At 38.3% G+C, this 15686-nt stretch overlaps 1 protein-coding gene across 10 annotated transcripts in view; it reads left to right on the plus strand.

The window, feature by feature from the left end:
• PIGG (phosphatidylinositol glycan anchor biosynthesis class G) overlaps positions 1–15686 on the plus strand; it is an 83287-nt gene that overhangs the window by 24666 nt on the left and 42935 nt on the right. For 9 of the 10 annotated variants that reach the window (XM_054003067.1, XM_054003068.1, XM_054003072.1 and 6 more), the window contains one exon: positions 6593–7050. In XM_054003067.1, the coding sequence (XP_053859042.1) occupies positions 6593–7050 (458 nt within the window). Of the gene's footprint in view, positions 1–6592; positions 7051–7869; positions 7997–15686 lie in introns of all 10 variants that reach the window. The other variant, XR_008441228.1, reaches the window with a different exon arrangement.

The following is a 15686-nucleotide window of genomic DNA, read 5'->3' on the forward strand; positions in this document are numbered from 1 at the left end:
GTGAGTGAGATAATTTAATCTGCCTTTTCTACTTTTTGAGCTTAAGAAACAGAGTTTGTTAAAATCTTTGGAGTTCTCGAAGTGTTCTCAGTGCAAGGAGTTACCTTCTGTATGTTACTTGATGAGTTTTATTGTTGTGTTCAGTAGAATAATTCCAAGGAAATAGAATTTGAAATGTCTTTTTTTCCACTGTGAAACTTAGTGTGCCAACAGCTATCAGTCACACCATAAAATCAGCTTCTAGCTGTTTTTTCTACTGCTTGTTAGTCATATTTTTCAAAGGTCTCTGATGTTCAATAGCTTCACTGCTCATAGTACTCCTTGTTATGGTGCAGTCTCTCTGCAGTACAGTCCTTCATCAATCTATGTTTCATAGAATCAAGCTTGGGGGTTTAGTACCTTTTTTTTTAAGTGTCTGACAAAATATGGCAAGTACATTGCTTTTATGATATGACAACATGCTCTATCAAGGAAATAAAGCAAACTTTCTGACTTGAAGAAACATTTTGTAACAGCTATATTTCTTACAATTCAGAAAATTTTTGCAGTCTGTGCAGATATGTATTGTAATTCCTGAGTGTAGATTTAAATCTAAATTCTTATAAGTAGGGTTGCCAATATATTTTATTCAAACGATACCAGATTATAATTTTGTTTCCCTCCACTGGACCTGCTGAAGGAGCTCCATGTCTCTCTGTATGTATGTAATTTCTGACTAAGTGTTTTTTTTTCTTAAAAAAAGAAGAAAAATTTAACCTTGAAATAATTATTAATGCTCCAGTGTAGAAATCGCACATGTACTTGGTGTGCAATGACAAACACAACTATGAAAGATAAACTTGCTTTTCATCTTGTTACTAGTTTTTCTAATTTTAGTAAACAGTAGAAATCTAAATACGATGAATTTTGTAGACCTGCATAAAATTTGCATACATGCCACTTCAATAGCATGGAGAGCAATTACAACAGATGATACATTTCTTCTCCAGGTGGATAGTCTCAAAGAATCACAGAATGATAACATGGTCTGGGTTGGAAGGGATATGAAAGACCTTCCAGTTCCAAATCCCTTCCATGGGCAGGGTCACCTTCCACTGGACCAGGCTGCTCAGAGCTCTGTCTAGCCTGACCCTAACGGGACATCCACAGCTTCTCTGGGCAACCTGTTCTAGTGTCCCACTACCCTCAGATCATCTGCTTCAAGTTGATAATACACAAATGAGATTTTCAGCAATGTTTTCCAGGTTTGTTTGTATGTGTGTTTTTCCAGGGCTGGGGCAGATAGAAATAAAAAATACTGGATTCTCCATCCCAGGTTGGTCTGTGATCATATTGCTACCTGAGATATATCTGAAAATGTGGAGGCTTAAGTATATTTTATGAAGTTTAGGCAATAGTAATTCTGGTTAGGCAGGCATGACTTTGTATTCAGACCAGTAGAAATACATTTTTGTCATCCTGTCTTCACTCTTATTCCATAGGTGACTGAATTACTGGATGTATCTCATCGCATCAGTCAGAGAGGCTTTGCTGTCTATGTTGAAGTTCCAAAGAAAGCTTGAAATATTTCTTGGGTTTAGTTAGTATGTGCCTTCATTCTAGATAGGTGTAAAAGCAGGTTCTGAATGACATGCAAGCAGGTTCTGACTTGGTTCTGAATGACATTTTTACCAGTCTCAAGGCTGTTGTAGAATGATGTGGTGGGGTTTTTTTTGGGTCTGCTTAGACAAATACAGAGCCAGGAGAAGGTGAAAGGAGCAGTGTGTAAATCTGGTGCTGCTTGTAATGCAGATGTGTTCCAAACATTAATCTCTGTTTTTCATCCCCTTTCCAGTAGAAAGCCTAGGCTTTGGGGTAGAAATGGGTTGTTTTTATATGCCGTGTGTTGATCTCAGAGGGCCTTCTGTGTGAGTTGTGAGTATCACTTATGCTAAAATAGCTCTGAATCCAAGTGTTTTGTGACCTGTGCATCTCCACATTGCGAATCTGCCTGTGGAGTCCACTTCTGAAAGAATTCTGAAGCCCTCGTCTTCTGATGATGGGAGTAGAATCCTGAATTTTGGCCTTTCTGGTTAAAAAAAAAGCTAAAAAGCCTTTTCTAAGCTCAAGCTATACAATAAAATAAAAGGTATTTTAAAAGTAATTAAGATAAGCTCTCCTGTTAATGGCTTCAGAAATTTTTTCCTTCCAGTTGTTTCCTTTCACTTCTAAAGATTTCTCTCAAGTGCTTCTCATTTGTAATGATTTTTTTCCCCACTGTAGCTGAATATAGAAACTGATTACCAAGTTCATGAATTTTCTGAGAACCAGTGCAGGCACTGTTAGCATCTGCTTCCTGATTGTTATTTATAGGTTCTGATTGCTGTGTTTCTAGCAGTCCCTTCTTTTAATGATACTTCAGGCTTTAAATAGTTCTGCAGCCCTTTATGAATTCCAGAAAATCATTGAAAATTTAAACTTCTTGTTCATAGTTTCACTGTAATTGCTTGGTAGTTGATTTAAGCATGGTATTTACTACTACTAATTGTGGGGGTTTTTTTGCTCTGTTTCTGATAGAAATAAAAACTAACCATTTTTTTGCAACTAGAATACAGAAGTTAAGGCTTGTCAAGTAGAGGTTTTGAGAATTTTCATTACGCAGAATTATAGTGGGTTTTTATCACATCTACAAAATATCCTTCTTTCAGTTTATTTTAAAGCACCTGTTCATTTAACACTATTTTTTATTTTCCTCCATTTTTGATATTCTTGATGAATTGAACAATGTTACATTTTTATGCAATTGCACATAAAATATTTTTGAATTTTCTGACTTGGGGAGACAAAAGCTGATTGGGTGGTGACTTTACTAGATAGCGTTCAAAAATTATCCCAAACTGCTGTGAAAATGTAGGAGCAAGTGTGATCTGTAGTACTTTGTCATGGAAACGCTACCATCATAGAGAATCATGGGTTCAGGGAGCTCAGGTATCAGAAGAGAACATAATGATAAGTGTTTAAATTGTGAGTGATGGTGAGCATGAAAAATAAAATGTTTCTCATCTGAAAAGTACTTGCAGAATTTCTCAGGCATTAACTGTAGATGGTTAATCCCCCCCCCGCCAAAAAAGGACAACTGGAATAAGACTCAGAACACAGACTACAGGAGGCTTTATTTCAAATTGAAGAACTTTCAAAATTTAATGATCAAAGGTGCATGTACTCTGTCATTTATGTACTGACACTTTCGCAAGCTAGCAAGGCATGTTCAAAGATAGGGCAGAGAGGTTGGTTTCTGTATTGCTTAAATACTAGTGCTGATACATCAGTTGTTAAAACCTTGGCTTGGGAGATGATATGTTTACATCATTTGAAGCCTGGCATTTAAAGATTTCTAAACAAAAGCTTCTGTTTTAAGTTTTTTTTTTGCCAAGATACCAAACAAACTGAGAGTCATACAGGTTTTTTAATATCTGGAGTGTCTGCTGAGTTCCTGAGGGCTGGAAATGTTCAGGAGCTGGAAAAACAGAACTGTGAATATCAGAGTAAGACCTACATTTCAAACTAGGTACAATCTAAATAATCTAAGGTCAGACTGTATATGACACCATACTCATGGTATTTGTAATAAGGCACAGTTAATATATGAGGGATTAGAAGTAAATTTAGAAAACCTTGATGAAGGTATTTCTAGAATTTCTTAAGATTATCAAGGCTCAGGAGATTGTAATTTGCATAATAATTTTGCATAGTGATTTAACTCTAATCTGAAATGTGGTTTATCAGTAAATATCATTGGATTTTAATGCTTTGGTGTAAATGTAGGAGTAATTTTTTTCTCTTTTCACTGAAGTTCTGAGAGACAAGCGGGCAAGAAATACAGATTTCTGACCCTGGGACATTTCACATTAATGCCATCATTTTAATGACGTTTTTGTATGTTCCCTATTGATAATGTGTCACTTCTTCAGTTTTCATATCAGTTGCTGACAGAAACCAGATACGAGAGACCAATCCTTCTATAGATTTTATATTACGTCTTACAAAGAAGACAAATTACATCACGGACTTGTTCATTCTCATTTATTTAGGATCGCAGATTCCTTTGTCTCTGCAAGCAGATGGTGCTTACATGCTCATTTATTTAGTTAGCCAAGAACTTTAAGGTCAGCATGATAGAATTATTGGAACTTAAACTTCCTGAAGATCTGTCATGTACTGTTCTTGTCCCAGCTTTGTGAATTTCATGCTCTTTGGTCTTTGCACAGACTACTTTGTCCTTTTGTTCCAAATACCAGCATATGGTAATTGCTTTTCAGAATAGAGTACTAAACAAACCTGAGTGGTCTTTAGAACACCAAAGAAATTTCAAGTGCTAGTAAATTTAGATTGAACCTGGGCATTTTTTCTGATTATTGGTATTTTTCCCCACATTATTGTTGTATGTAACCTCATGGGGACTTTTTTGGTTGTGTGGGGTTTTGTTTGTGTGTTTGTGTTGTTTGTTGTGTTGAGTTTTTTAAAATGAAATTACTTTGATGTAATGTATTCTTTAACAACACAAGAAATGAAGAAGATTTTAATAGATCATAATTGTAATTACAGCTCCTGCATTCTTTCACATACATCTCATTAAATTTCGATTTTGCGAAAGTTTTTTTTCCCTAAAGCAAAATTCCTAATAATGTTAACTATCTTCTTGTGTCATCTGTTTGTTGTCTTCTCTGTGTTATATTGTCTTGCTTATTGAACAAAAGTATATATGCTGCTGTCAGTAAGTCATAAACACAAGTGATACTTGCATTTAAGATGCTCAGAGATACTTGTAAAGTTTATACTTGCTTTCTTGTTATTGACTTAAAGGTCAATTTGGTTTGATTTTCTATTAACATGACTTAAACTGTGTAGGAATTGTAGTACACTATGTATTTTTTAATTTAGTAGATTCTCTGTGCAATTTATCCCTGTGAATATTCAAGATTTTTTTAAAAGTTTGTTCATAGGTCAAATGTAGGAGGATGATGTAGTTAAAATACACAGTTAAAGAAGTGAATGTGAAAGTAGTTTCAGAGATCTTTGTTCTGAAGTAAAAATGGCATGCAGTAATTTCAATCTGGCTTTTAAATTTTTGTTTCATTAAGTGCTTAAAATACATTTTAAGAGATTCTCCATCGTATTCTGTAATAGTGCAAAATGAGATGAAATAAAATAGTAATGTATGACAGTGTATTGACAGTATCTTTCCCAAAATTCTTCACGAGCATGTATGTTAGCCTATTTGTTAAAGCCTGTTTGGAAGCTCCTGGTGGTTCCAGTGTCCTCTGGTTCTTGCTTTTACTTGCTCTGGTCTCAAGTTTTTGACGTGCAGTCTTGTCCCCAGCTACTTGCAGTGGCATCTTGAAACACCCACAGGCAGAACAGGGAGTGGGTTTGTAGAGAAGATAGGAGAGGATTTAATAAGACAGGATAGACCACAGTCGCTGGACTCAGAGATGTGCTCTGGCTCCTGCTTATATGTAACTGAATGTAACTTATATGTAACTGAATCCTTTCTCCTTTCCCCTCTTACTTTGCCCCTATTTCCAGTATGTTCCTCACCACCCCCTCTTCCCCACCCTTTACACTTTCTTGAAACTCTCTTTAATGAGTTGGTACAGATCCACAGGCCCTATCAGGTATCTGTGATGCCCATGTACTGTCACTTTTCCCTTATCTGTTACAGAGTCCAGACTGACGCTCTTCAGAGCTATGCCTGAGATTTCTTACTGGCCTGTCAATTAATGGCTGAAGAGTTTTAGTCATCTTTATGATCTTCCTTAGTGCATACTTACCACATTTGTGTCTCTCTGTGGTCTTTTTATGGCTTTCTCTGTGTGCTGAAATGGTTCTTTACCTGATAACATCAATAAACTGGGTACTCTCAACGCTTTCTCTTTAGCTCTGTCTTGAAGTTAGTAATGGTAAGGCAATTCCAACTAGCTGCTGAGAACAGGAAATTGAGCTAATGAAGGCATTAGACAAAAAAAATATAGTGGTTTTAGATAAGCACAGTCTGTAAAGTAAATAATGGATGGGTAACAGTTTAAAGTAGTTTTTATGATGAAAGATGCATTTCAAGCTAAGCAAGGTTAAGGGGTGCCATCAGGCAGTAACTTTGTTAACTTGAGTAGTGAAGGTTATTACTGTATTGAGTTGAAGATATCACAGATTTCAACTACTAGAGAATTACCTATTATCTATATCTCAAGATTTCTGCTGGATTTCTATTTTTACTTCTACAAATATGCAACAGGGCATGAACTTCTTTTGAACATTCTGTTACAGGGTGGTAGGGAATCTTAATCTATACAGTTGTGATGATTATTCATAGAGAAGTTTTATTCCTCAAACAGAATGCAGTTTTAAAAATTATTACTATGTTGTAATGCTGAGTATGCTTCACTGAAATTTTGAGATTTCTAAAGATAGAAATAAGTTGTCCTGCTATTTATTTTGTTTTCATTGCTGTAAATTGCTGTAAGCACACTGTGAATACTTACAAGTGAAAGTTTTACATACTCTTTCACCACTGGGGTTTTTTTTTCCTTTTTTTTTTTTTTTTTTTTTTTAACAGAATCCTGTTGTGTCCAGTTATAACTGGTCAGAAACAGATGTCCTGATTCTGGCTGGAACTATTGGCCATGTTTTGAGTTTGGCGGCAAGCAGTTTTATAGAAGAGGAACATCAAACCTGGTATTTCCTTATCAATACACTTTGTTTGGTGCTGTGTCAGGAACTTTGTAGAAATAATTTTCTTCTGAAAGAATGTGACCCTCAACATAGCACCAATGTGAAACAAACTTTTGATAGTATTGGAGAATCCTCTGAGTGCAAGAATATAGACATTCCAGCAGCAAGTAGTTCAAAACTGGGCAAGGCCAGCTCTTCATCTGAATTCATAAAAAGATCAGATAAGTGGATAAGCTTAGCAACTCCATGGATCATCCTTATTTGCTGTCGGCTGCTTCGGTCCTTGAATCAGACAGGTGTTCAGTGGGCTCATCGGCCAGACTTCGGACACTGGTTGACAAGGTGGGTATCTGATTTCCTGTCACACTTTCTGCCTTATTTAAAAATTAATGTGTGTTTAATTTGGTGAAATATATATTTTTCTATACAGTCTCTGATCAGAAAGTGCTGCAAACATACAAAGCAGATAAAAGATGACATGACATAAGGAATTTTTCATTTCTGTTTCATGCAGGAGTCTTTGTGTACTATCAATAGTTTATAATCTTTGCCCTGCACCATGACTTATCTAATTAATGCCAATTATACATGATAGGTTTATCAGAAGCAAAAAGTAAATATTTTCCATGTGTAAGTCAGCAGTGTCTGGTTTGAGAAATTAAAAATCCCTTGATAGAATTAAACTTCTGAAATTAAGGCAGGAAGGTTCTGCATAATTCCAAACTTTATGAAGTCAAAAGAGAAGATGCCACATATAAAATTCTTCCTTGTCTATTGCATGCTTGTAATGTGATGTAATGGGTGAAAAGCTGAAGGGATTTATTGAGTGCAATATGATAAACAAGAAAGAGAATTTTTATAACTGGCAGTACAGCAGAGAAGAGCTGCTGCTTTTTCTAATACTTTTCAGTATTTTTAACAACTACAGTTATTATTCAGTGATACTTGAACTGTCTCATGTACTTCAGTTAGTGGATGGAGATGCAATACTTTTTGACTGTCTAGTCAAGGTTTTGCAAACAGCAAATGAAGAGGCTCTGCTATATAAGATAAGTAGATTTCTTACTAGTATTTTACAACACATGGATGAAATGTCATTAATCATTCATTAAAAATTACATGAGCAAATGGACTAATATGAGACTTGTTATTTATTGGCAGCCTCACAGATGAAATGCTAATTGCAGTGACAGGCATGAGTGCTGAAAGACATGAGTTATGAGGGAATTTATTGCATTATAGCAGTTATTTTATACCAGAGTTTTCACCGTGCATTTCTGCTCTTGAGGTGAGGAAATGAGGAAAAAATGTCATATTTCCTACATCAAGTCCATATGATAGATAACTCCTTCATTATGAGCTAAGCCACTGTGTGAGCTGGATGAAGTGTGATTTGGTGTGACTGTGAGGATTTTTACAATTAATCCTGAGCATCTGCAGAAGATTTATTTGCCCAGTAATGTCCTGAGCCAGATTTTTTCTTCAGACTGTCAGTCCTTTTCCTTGGAGTGTGCTGGTGCCACAAAGCCATGAAACAAGGATCTGATACTCCTGCAGCTGAAAAATTTGGTTTGTTTCAGATACATGCTTTTACTTATGTGGTCTGCCAGAGATGTTTATTTACTCTTGGAAATGTTACCAGACTTCTAAAAATTGGGTGTGCATGCATGGACTTAACTTTCAAATATCCTGTCTTGCTTTAGTATTGTCGTGGTTTGACATGGAAGTGAATTTTTTCCAGGAAGTTAGGTCAAACCAATCAGTGGTCAAGTTTGGATATTGGCACCTGGAGTGACCACTGAAAGTATGGACACACCTCTGAGAACACAGGGAGTTAAAAGCAAGAACTCCCAAGAGAACTCTCTCTTTTGGTTCCGGTCGTCAGAGAGTGCAGGCTCTCCCCTGCCCAGCCTTAGGCTGGGTGGGGGAGGGGAAGCCACGCGGCCTTGCCCAGGTAGGCCGAGGGGCTGAGGGTCTAGAAACCAGCCAGCTCCTGTAGACGAAAGGGTAGAAAGAAGTAGAGATACCTTTGCCTCCCCCCCCCAAGAGGGAAAGAGACAGAGAGCCTGGCGGCACCTAGAAATTTGCCGGCAAAAGAGAAGGAGAAGGGTGGGGGATGGTGCCCAGCGTGGGAGGCAGCGGAACATCGGACCGAAATATCAGCCGTCCAAAGAGTCTGAACGTTTAACCCTTTCCAGGAAATGAGGGTTTTTTAAAAGTATTACTCCTCCTTGATTTGTAGTAGAAGAGAGATGGTCCGGGACCTGAGATGTTAGAAGAAGAAATATTTAGGTGAGAGGAGATGATGAAGTAGCTTTTAGCTGGACTTTTCTTGTTAGCCATGGACTGAACTAAAATGTCCTGCAATAGAGACTGCATTTTAGGGGGATGCAGTAGTGACCCAGGGAGACCGGTTTCAGCTTTGAACAGCACAAGAATAGCGAGAAACGAAGAAAGCTGAAGAGAGAATGGTAATACCCTCTGTCTTCGAGAAGAAGATGAGTCCTGTTTAGACCCCTCGGCCCCAGGAGAAAATAGGGAGGACTGTAGTCCGAAGATGAGAAGCTGAACTGTTGTATCTTTGAGTCCGTGGCAAAGCATCCTTAAAGGAGCCCTATGAGCAGTCTGTCCATGCACGGTAGTGAGAGCACTGTGACTTAGAAAAGAGAGTGTCACACTGGCAGATTTTCTCCAGGCAGTTGCCATGTGTGACAGGGAAACACAGGGGGGCAGCTGTGTTTCCTGGGGGGTCTGTAGTGCAAGAGAGACTTCTCTCTCCCTTGATAGTTTAAGTATTGATTATCTGAAAGGTGGTAATTTGATCAGAAATCCCAGGTGATGTTTCATGCTAAGTGTTTTTAGAATTGGGAGGAAGAGAGGTGGTTTAAAAGGTCTTCATCCTGGATTCAGTTTATGTGTTTTCTGTATTAGTAGTAGTTTAATAAAGTTTTTTTTCCTTTGTTATTAAGCTTGGGCCTGCTCTGCTCTGTTCCTGATAACATCTCACAACATTTATTTAGAGAAAGTGCATTTTCATGGGGACGCTGGCATTGCGCCAGTGTCCAACCATGACAAGTATGCTCCCACCTCTGATTTCTTGGTGCTAAGTATGCCTGGAAAGCAGCAAAACCTTCTGTAGCCTTGGTCTGTAGGGGTCTCAGGGGGATAACATAGATGGAGTGTAGACTGCAGATAGAGCAGGTGCTTCCTAATTTATAACAAAAGTGGGAAATCCTATATGCCCAGCTCTAACACTAGTTGCCTGTCAAGAACTTCCAAACAGCCTACTCCGGTAAATCCAAATCTTTTTACATCTATTCTGATTTACTCTGGGTTGGTGTTTTTTTTTATTTTTTTTTTGGGTTTTTTTTTTTTTTTTGGTTTTTTTTTTGTTTTGTTTTTTTTTTTGTTTTTTTTTTTTGTGTCTTGTTTTGTTTTGTTTTTGTGGGTTTTTGTTTTTTTTTTTTTTTTTGTGTTTTTTGTTGAAGAAGGAGAGGGGAGAAGGGAGAGAAGATTCTATTTTTGTGTTTGGTTTTTGTCCCTGAGAACTGGAATTCACATGAATTTGAATATGTCCATATCTTTCTCTGTACTGGGTAACCCCTAACTGGAGCCATGGTTGAACCCAGGGTGAGAAATAACCTTCCTCCATCTTCTGGTAGGGTTCTGTATATGCAGCTCCACACGCTGTTGGTTGTTTTTGCTACTAGGGCATGTTGCATGCTTATTGTCGAGTCCACCCAGGCTGACCATCTCTGAGAAGATGGTGAACCCCCAGTCTGTCCCAATACTTGTAGCTATTTCTTCCAAGGTGCAGGATTTTCCTCTTGCGGTCATTGAACTTCATAAGATCTCTAGTGGGCAATTTCTCCAGGCTGTCAAGGGGCCTTTGAGTGTCAGCAGACCCACCAACCATATCAACCACTCCTCCCAGCTGTGTATTGTGTGCAGACTTTCTGAAGGGGCACTGCCCCATCGCCCAGGTCATTAGTGAAGACATTAAACAATATGGGCCCCGGTGGGGGCCAGTGCCCAAATCCTAGGGTTGACAGACTACCCTCCAGGTGGACTTTGTGCTACTAATGGCAACTCTGTGAATCCAGCATTTGAGTACTTTTCAGTCCATCTGACTATCCACTTCTATAGCATGAGATTGCCTATGGGACTGTTATGAGAGCTGGTGTTAAAAACCTTGTTAAAGAGCAGAAAAACAACAATGCCTGCTTTGTGCTCTTCGGCTGAGCTTGTCTCATCACAAAAATCTGTCAGGTTGATAAAGTATTCTCCTTCATAAAGCCATCTTAACCCTATTATTAACAGTGTCTGCCTTCCCCTTCAGTAAAGCTGAAGTACAGCAGCTAGATACTAGAACATAACATCACAATTTTACAGATTAATTTCTTCCTCAAATTACAGCCTCACATTGAGTGTATTTGCTTAGGTCTTGAAGCAAGTAGAAGAGAAAAGATTCTACATCTGTAGTCTTAGGCTGTGACTGATCGTTTGGCTAAAATTCTATATTTTGCCATACAAGGCAAGGAACTTGCTCTCTTTCTCCTCACCTCACTGGCCTGTATTTTACTTGTTCCTGTGTACGTATGGTGAGCTACTACATCACTGAGTAGATGTGTCTGGAAAAATAACTCAAGATGGCATGGGAAACTCTTGGCTTTCAGTTGGATCTCTTCTCACTCTGATTTACCATCAGTCTTGGCAGGCAATTGGTGGGCTGGCTTAGTAACAGGAATGCAGGAAGGGAAGTGTATACAAGTCAGCACTGCTGTTGTTGAAATTACTGTATGAAGAGAAGGTGGAGGTGTCTGCATCTTTGGAAGTGCTGCAGACAAACAGTTTTTTCTTTCTGATGTTGTCAAGTAGTCCTTACAAAAACCCACTTGCCTTTCAAATCTAATTGAGAAAGAAGCAATGATTACCTACCTTGTACTGTGGAAGGCTTAAGAAGCTTATGCAACAGTCCAGAGTGTTGTGCCATGGCAGGCTAAGAGGATATGTGATTAGGACTGTCACTATCACAGTTCTGCCTTCTCCCTTTCATTGGTGTAATTACTTCTGCTGTGTTTAGGGACCAAGTGAAAGAGCAGAGCCCTGGCAGCCCTGGCACATGTTGGCTCAGGCTACTGTGGGGCTACATCCTGACTTAAAACAATGGAGCAATTTTCAGCCTAACAGGAGAATATTATGTATGTGTCCATGGTGACATAAACTTCAGTTACAATATAGAGTTAAAAGATCAGTAATATTCGAAGTATGACAATTTTTGGATTTGAATAATAGGATGTAGTTGAGTGTATAACTCTTTTATGCCTCACTGAACAAGCTTCAGAAAGGTTAGTCAATGATGCAGCTAAATCTTTACACATCCTGTGGTCTGTAAAGTGTCTGGGAATTCCTGTTCCTTGGAATTTCCATGCTTGCATTTTATTTGGTCAAGGGTTTTAACATCTTTGTTCCTTCTCTTTCACATAATATTAGGGTTGTAGAGATGTCTGTTTCCTAGTGATTTGATCAGTATTGAGATTATGTGTTTTCCTTAGAGTATGAATTAAAAGTTAGTGATAAACTGAGTTGCATAAAGCACTTATTCTTCTTCCCAAAATGCATTGCTAGTCTATAAGGTTGATTGTTATTCTATTTTTAGTATTAGTTTAACTGGTGTAATTATGTCTTAATAGCGTGTTTTCTACTTGTAAGAATTAGGAATCTGTCCTAGTTTAGGGCAAAATTTGGGAGAAGAGCTCTGGAAGGAGCCCCCAGAAAGCAAACCCCCCACGGCCCCTCCCCCACCTGGTTCGGGAAGGATTTCCTCAGAGAGAAATGGAAAAAAAACCTGTTTATTTAACAAGCAAAAACACTCCCCAATACAAAAAAACAATACCAGATGACAAAACTCTTCCACCGTTCTGAAGAGATGACAAATTCAGAAAGTCTCTCCTGGGAGTGGTTGCCCAGCTATCAGTCTCTGGTGCTGGGGATGGCTGCTGCAGGTCACAAAATGCAGACTCTCGGTGTTTCTTGATGTTTCCCAGGTCCAGGTCCAGAGCAGGTTCAGATGATATTCAGGAAAGGGAAAGGGAAGGAAAAAAGAAACAGTCCAGGGTAAAAATTGGACTGCCTAGCTAAACTAACTAATAAGCAAAAGCAAGCCAGCAAGCAAGCAAGCAAGCCAACCAAGCCAGCCAAGCCTCTCCTAGACACAGACCATGGAGGGAGGTGAGCCGGCTGATAACAAGACAAAACAATCCTTCACTTTCAGAGTCAGTCCTGAAGGCACAGAACATAATATCAGGCATGAACAGAACACACAATTTGGGATACAAGCACCATACCGTCACCCTAGGACAGAATCTTACTTAGATCATGTGTGCTGTTGTTAGCTTGAATTTGGGCTACTCAGGCTTTTTCTAGCCAGCCTTCTATTTTGTCTCTAAGAGAAACTAATGAACAAATGGCCCTCTTTTTTGTTCCCTTGTATTGATCTTCTGGACATCTGTGCTCATGCTCAGACTAGGATTTTGCTTAACTAGACAGTGCTTAAGGGGCTCAGCATTTAAAACAGAGAGACTGTTGTCCAGATTTTCCTGTTTGATGTAAGCATCAAAGCACAGAAAAGCAATCTACCTATAGTGTGTTGAATTTGGCTACCAGGAAAGCATTCAGCAGTGCAGAAATAAGGAAAATGTTCTTTGTTATTTGCAGACAGACTGTGAAACCTGAAAAATACTTTGATGGGAAAAAGAGCAAAAGAAAATCAAACAGTAGATGAAATAGAAGAAAACATGCAATCTAAATCTGACTGTTTGGTTGGTATTCAGTTAGCTGTTAATCTTGGTCAGTGCTGATACTTGAAAGGTGTCAGAGATGCTACATGGCAGTGTCAGCTTGAAGAGAAGTGACAAGAAGCATCAGCATGGGAAGATGACAACATTTTCTTTAAATAATGTACTTAACCATCCCCAAATGCCCTTCCCCTCATAGCTAGCACACCTTGTTACTTCTGTGTATTCAGTTGTAAAATGAAAGAAACAATTAAAAAAGACCTTATCCACTTAAGTTATTAATCATGCACATTTATAATTTGTTTCACTCTAGTTGTATTTGCAGTAATAACGTGAGGTCCAAGCAGTGGAAGAAAATGTCTTCAACCTTCATTCTATTACCAGAAGTATGAGTGTAGACCTAACAAGCTGTTACAGTAGGAAGGCAGAGCCAAAGTCCTCTTTTTTCCTTCCCTTCTCACCAGATTTTCTCTCAGGGAGTTATTGGTTCTTCACTTTCAGTTTTGTGGTTTGTGCAAAACACAGGACATGGCAGCTGAAATCAGAGTAGCTTGTTTGTGCTTGTATTTCTGAGCAGACTATCAAAACCATTTAGAACTTTGCTAAATGATTGGACTCTGTGTTAAACAACTACCATCTCCTTTCAAAATATATGCTACTTACATATCTTTTAGCTGCCTAACTGTAAGAACCTTGGCTGGAAAACCTTGAAACTGTAGGTGATTTTGCTGACTTGATTTGCTTTCCTTGTTTCTTCAGCATATGCTATGAAACACATGGGTAGGGTTTTTTCCAACAGATTTATATGATTCAAAAAAATTCCAAACAAGAGATCACAGAAGACTGTTCCAAGAAGACCTGGACATGAGTTGTATGTTAATCCCTGTGCTAGCGGTCAAGAATGTAAACTCAATGTATATTGAGTTTTTTAGATAAAGAGACAAAGATGATGGTGAGGTGTGCTGTTACTGATCCCTGATTTGTCTTGCTCTCATACAATGACTAGCCAAGGAGAATATGACTGGAATGCTTAGAGTTTTCTGTAAGTGCTCATTTGAAAGGTTTAGTGGCTACTAAATTAGTTTGTTATATTTTGAGCATAAAGAAGGTGTTGCTTACATTATCTTCATAGGTTGCTGCAGGAGTCCACTGTTTCTGCTCTCTCCATGTGCAGAGGAAGAATAATTGGGAGGAGAAACATCTACATTTTCTGTCGACTGCATTTTCTGTCTCATAGTATTCTAGGTCTTACGCTTCTCATTTTTCTCCACTGGGTTTTAGAGAACAGTGTATCTCTTGGGAATTTTATTAAGGTGTACGAGCTCCTTTGACTGGGTCCTGAATGCAGAACTAATAGGACTATTTATCTGCCCTACAACCTTACCTCCATGACTTTTCAAGCACAACACTTGGAACAGCTACTGGTCAAGCTCCTGATAAGTGTAACTCCTGATATTCCCAAGTGTATACTAAGGAATTGGAAACCTGTTTCTGAAGTACAATAATTTTTATTAAATCAGAGATAAAACTGGAGTTTCATAAGTGTGGTTGAATTCAATGCAGTTAACAGCCCAGGCACACTGTTAGTTTCCTGAAGTTAATAATCTTTTATCATGGAATTTTGAGTTGTGGAAAACAGAAGATGGAGCCCTTAGCTCTCAAATTCTACACATTATTGTTAGCTGAAGGCAAATTTAACAAAAGTAGTGGTTTTATATTATTTGGGATACTGCGAATATTTTCAGTAGGCATGGCTTGGCAATCCTTGGACTACAGCAGGCTTTCTGAAACTACATGTTAAGGGGTGGGTGCAGATCTTTGCCTTACCCCATTACATTTTGCAGTGCTGGTTCCTACTACTGAAGATTTAAATATATAACACTGGCAGCATGCTCAATGGAATGCTCTTGTTTCTGGAATGAGTGTTACCTATTTAAGATGCAGGGGAACAAACAAACAAGCTGTATCTGTGATCTTCTCTACCGATCATGCAAATTTTCTCTGTCTCTTGTATGTATTGACATAATACAAGGTTCTATAGTTGCTTAAGGGAATCATATTGTGCTAATGAATTTGTGTGTCTCTGTGTGTGTGTGTTTTAAACTATGTAAGTATATTTTTGGTCATTTTGGGTAGGTAAAGTGTTCTACAGGTGGTAGGATAGGTAATGTGTCTAAAATT

The sequence above is a fragment of the Vidua macroura genome, chromosome Z (assembly GCF_024509145.1).
Source record: "Vidua macroura isolate BioBank_ID:100142 chromosome Z, ASM2450914v1, whole genome shotgun sequence".
NCBI lineage: Eukaryota > Metazoa > Chordata > Aves > Passeriformes > Viduidae > Vidua > Vidua macroura.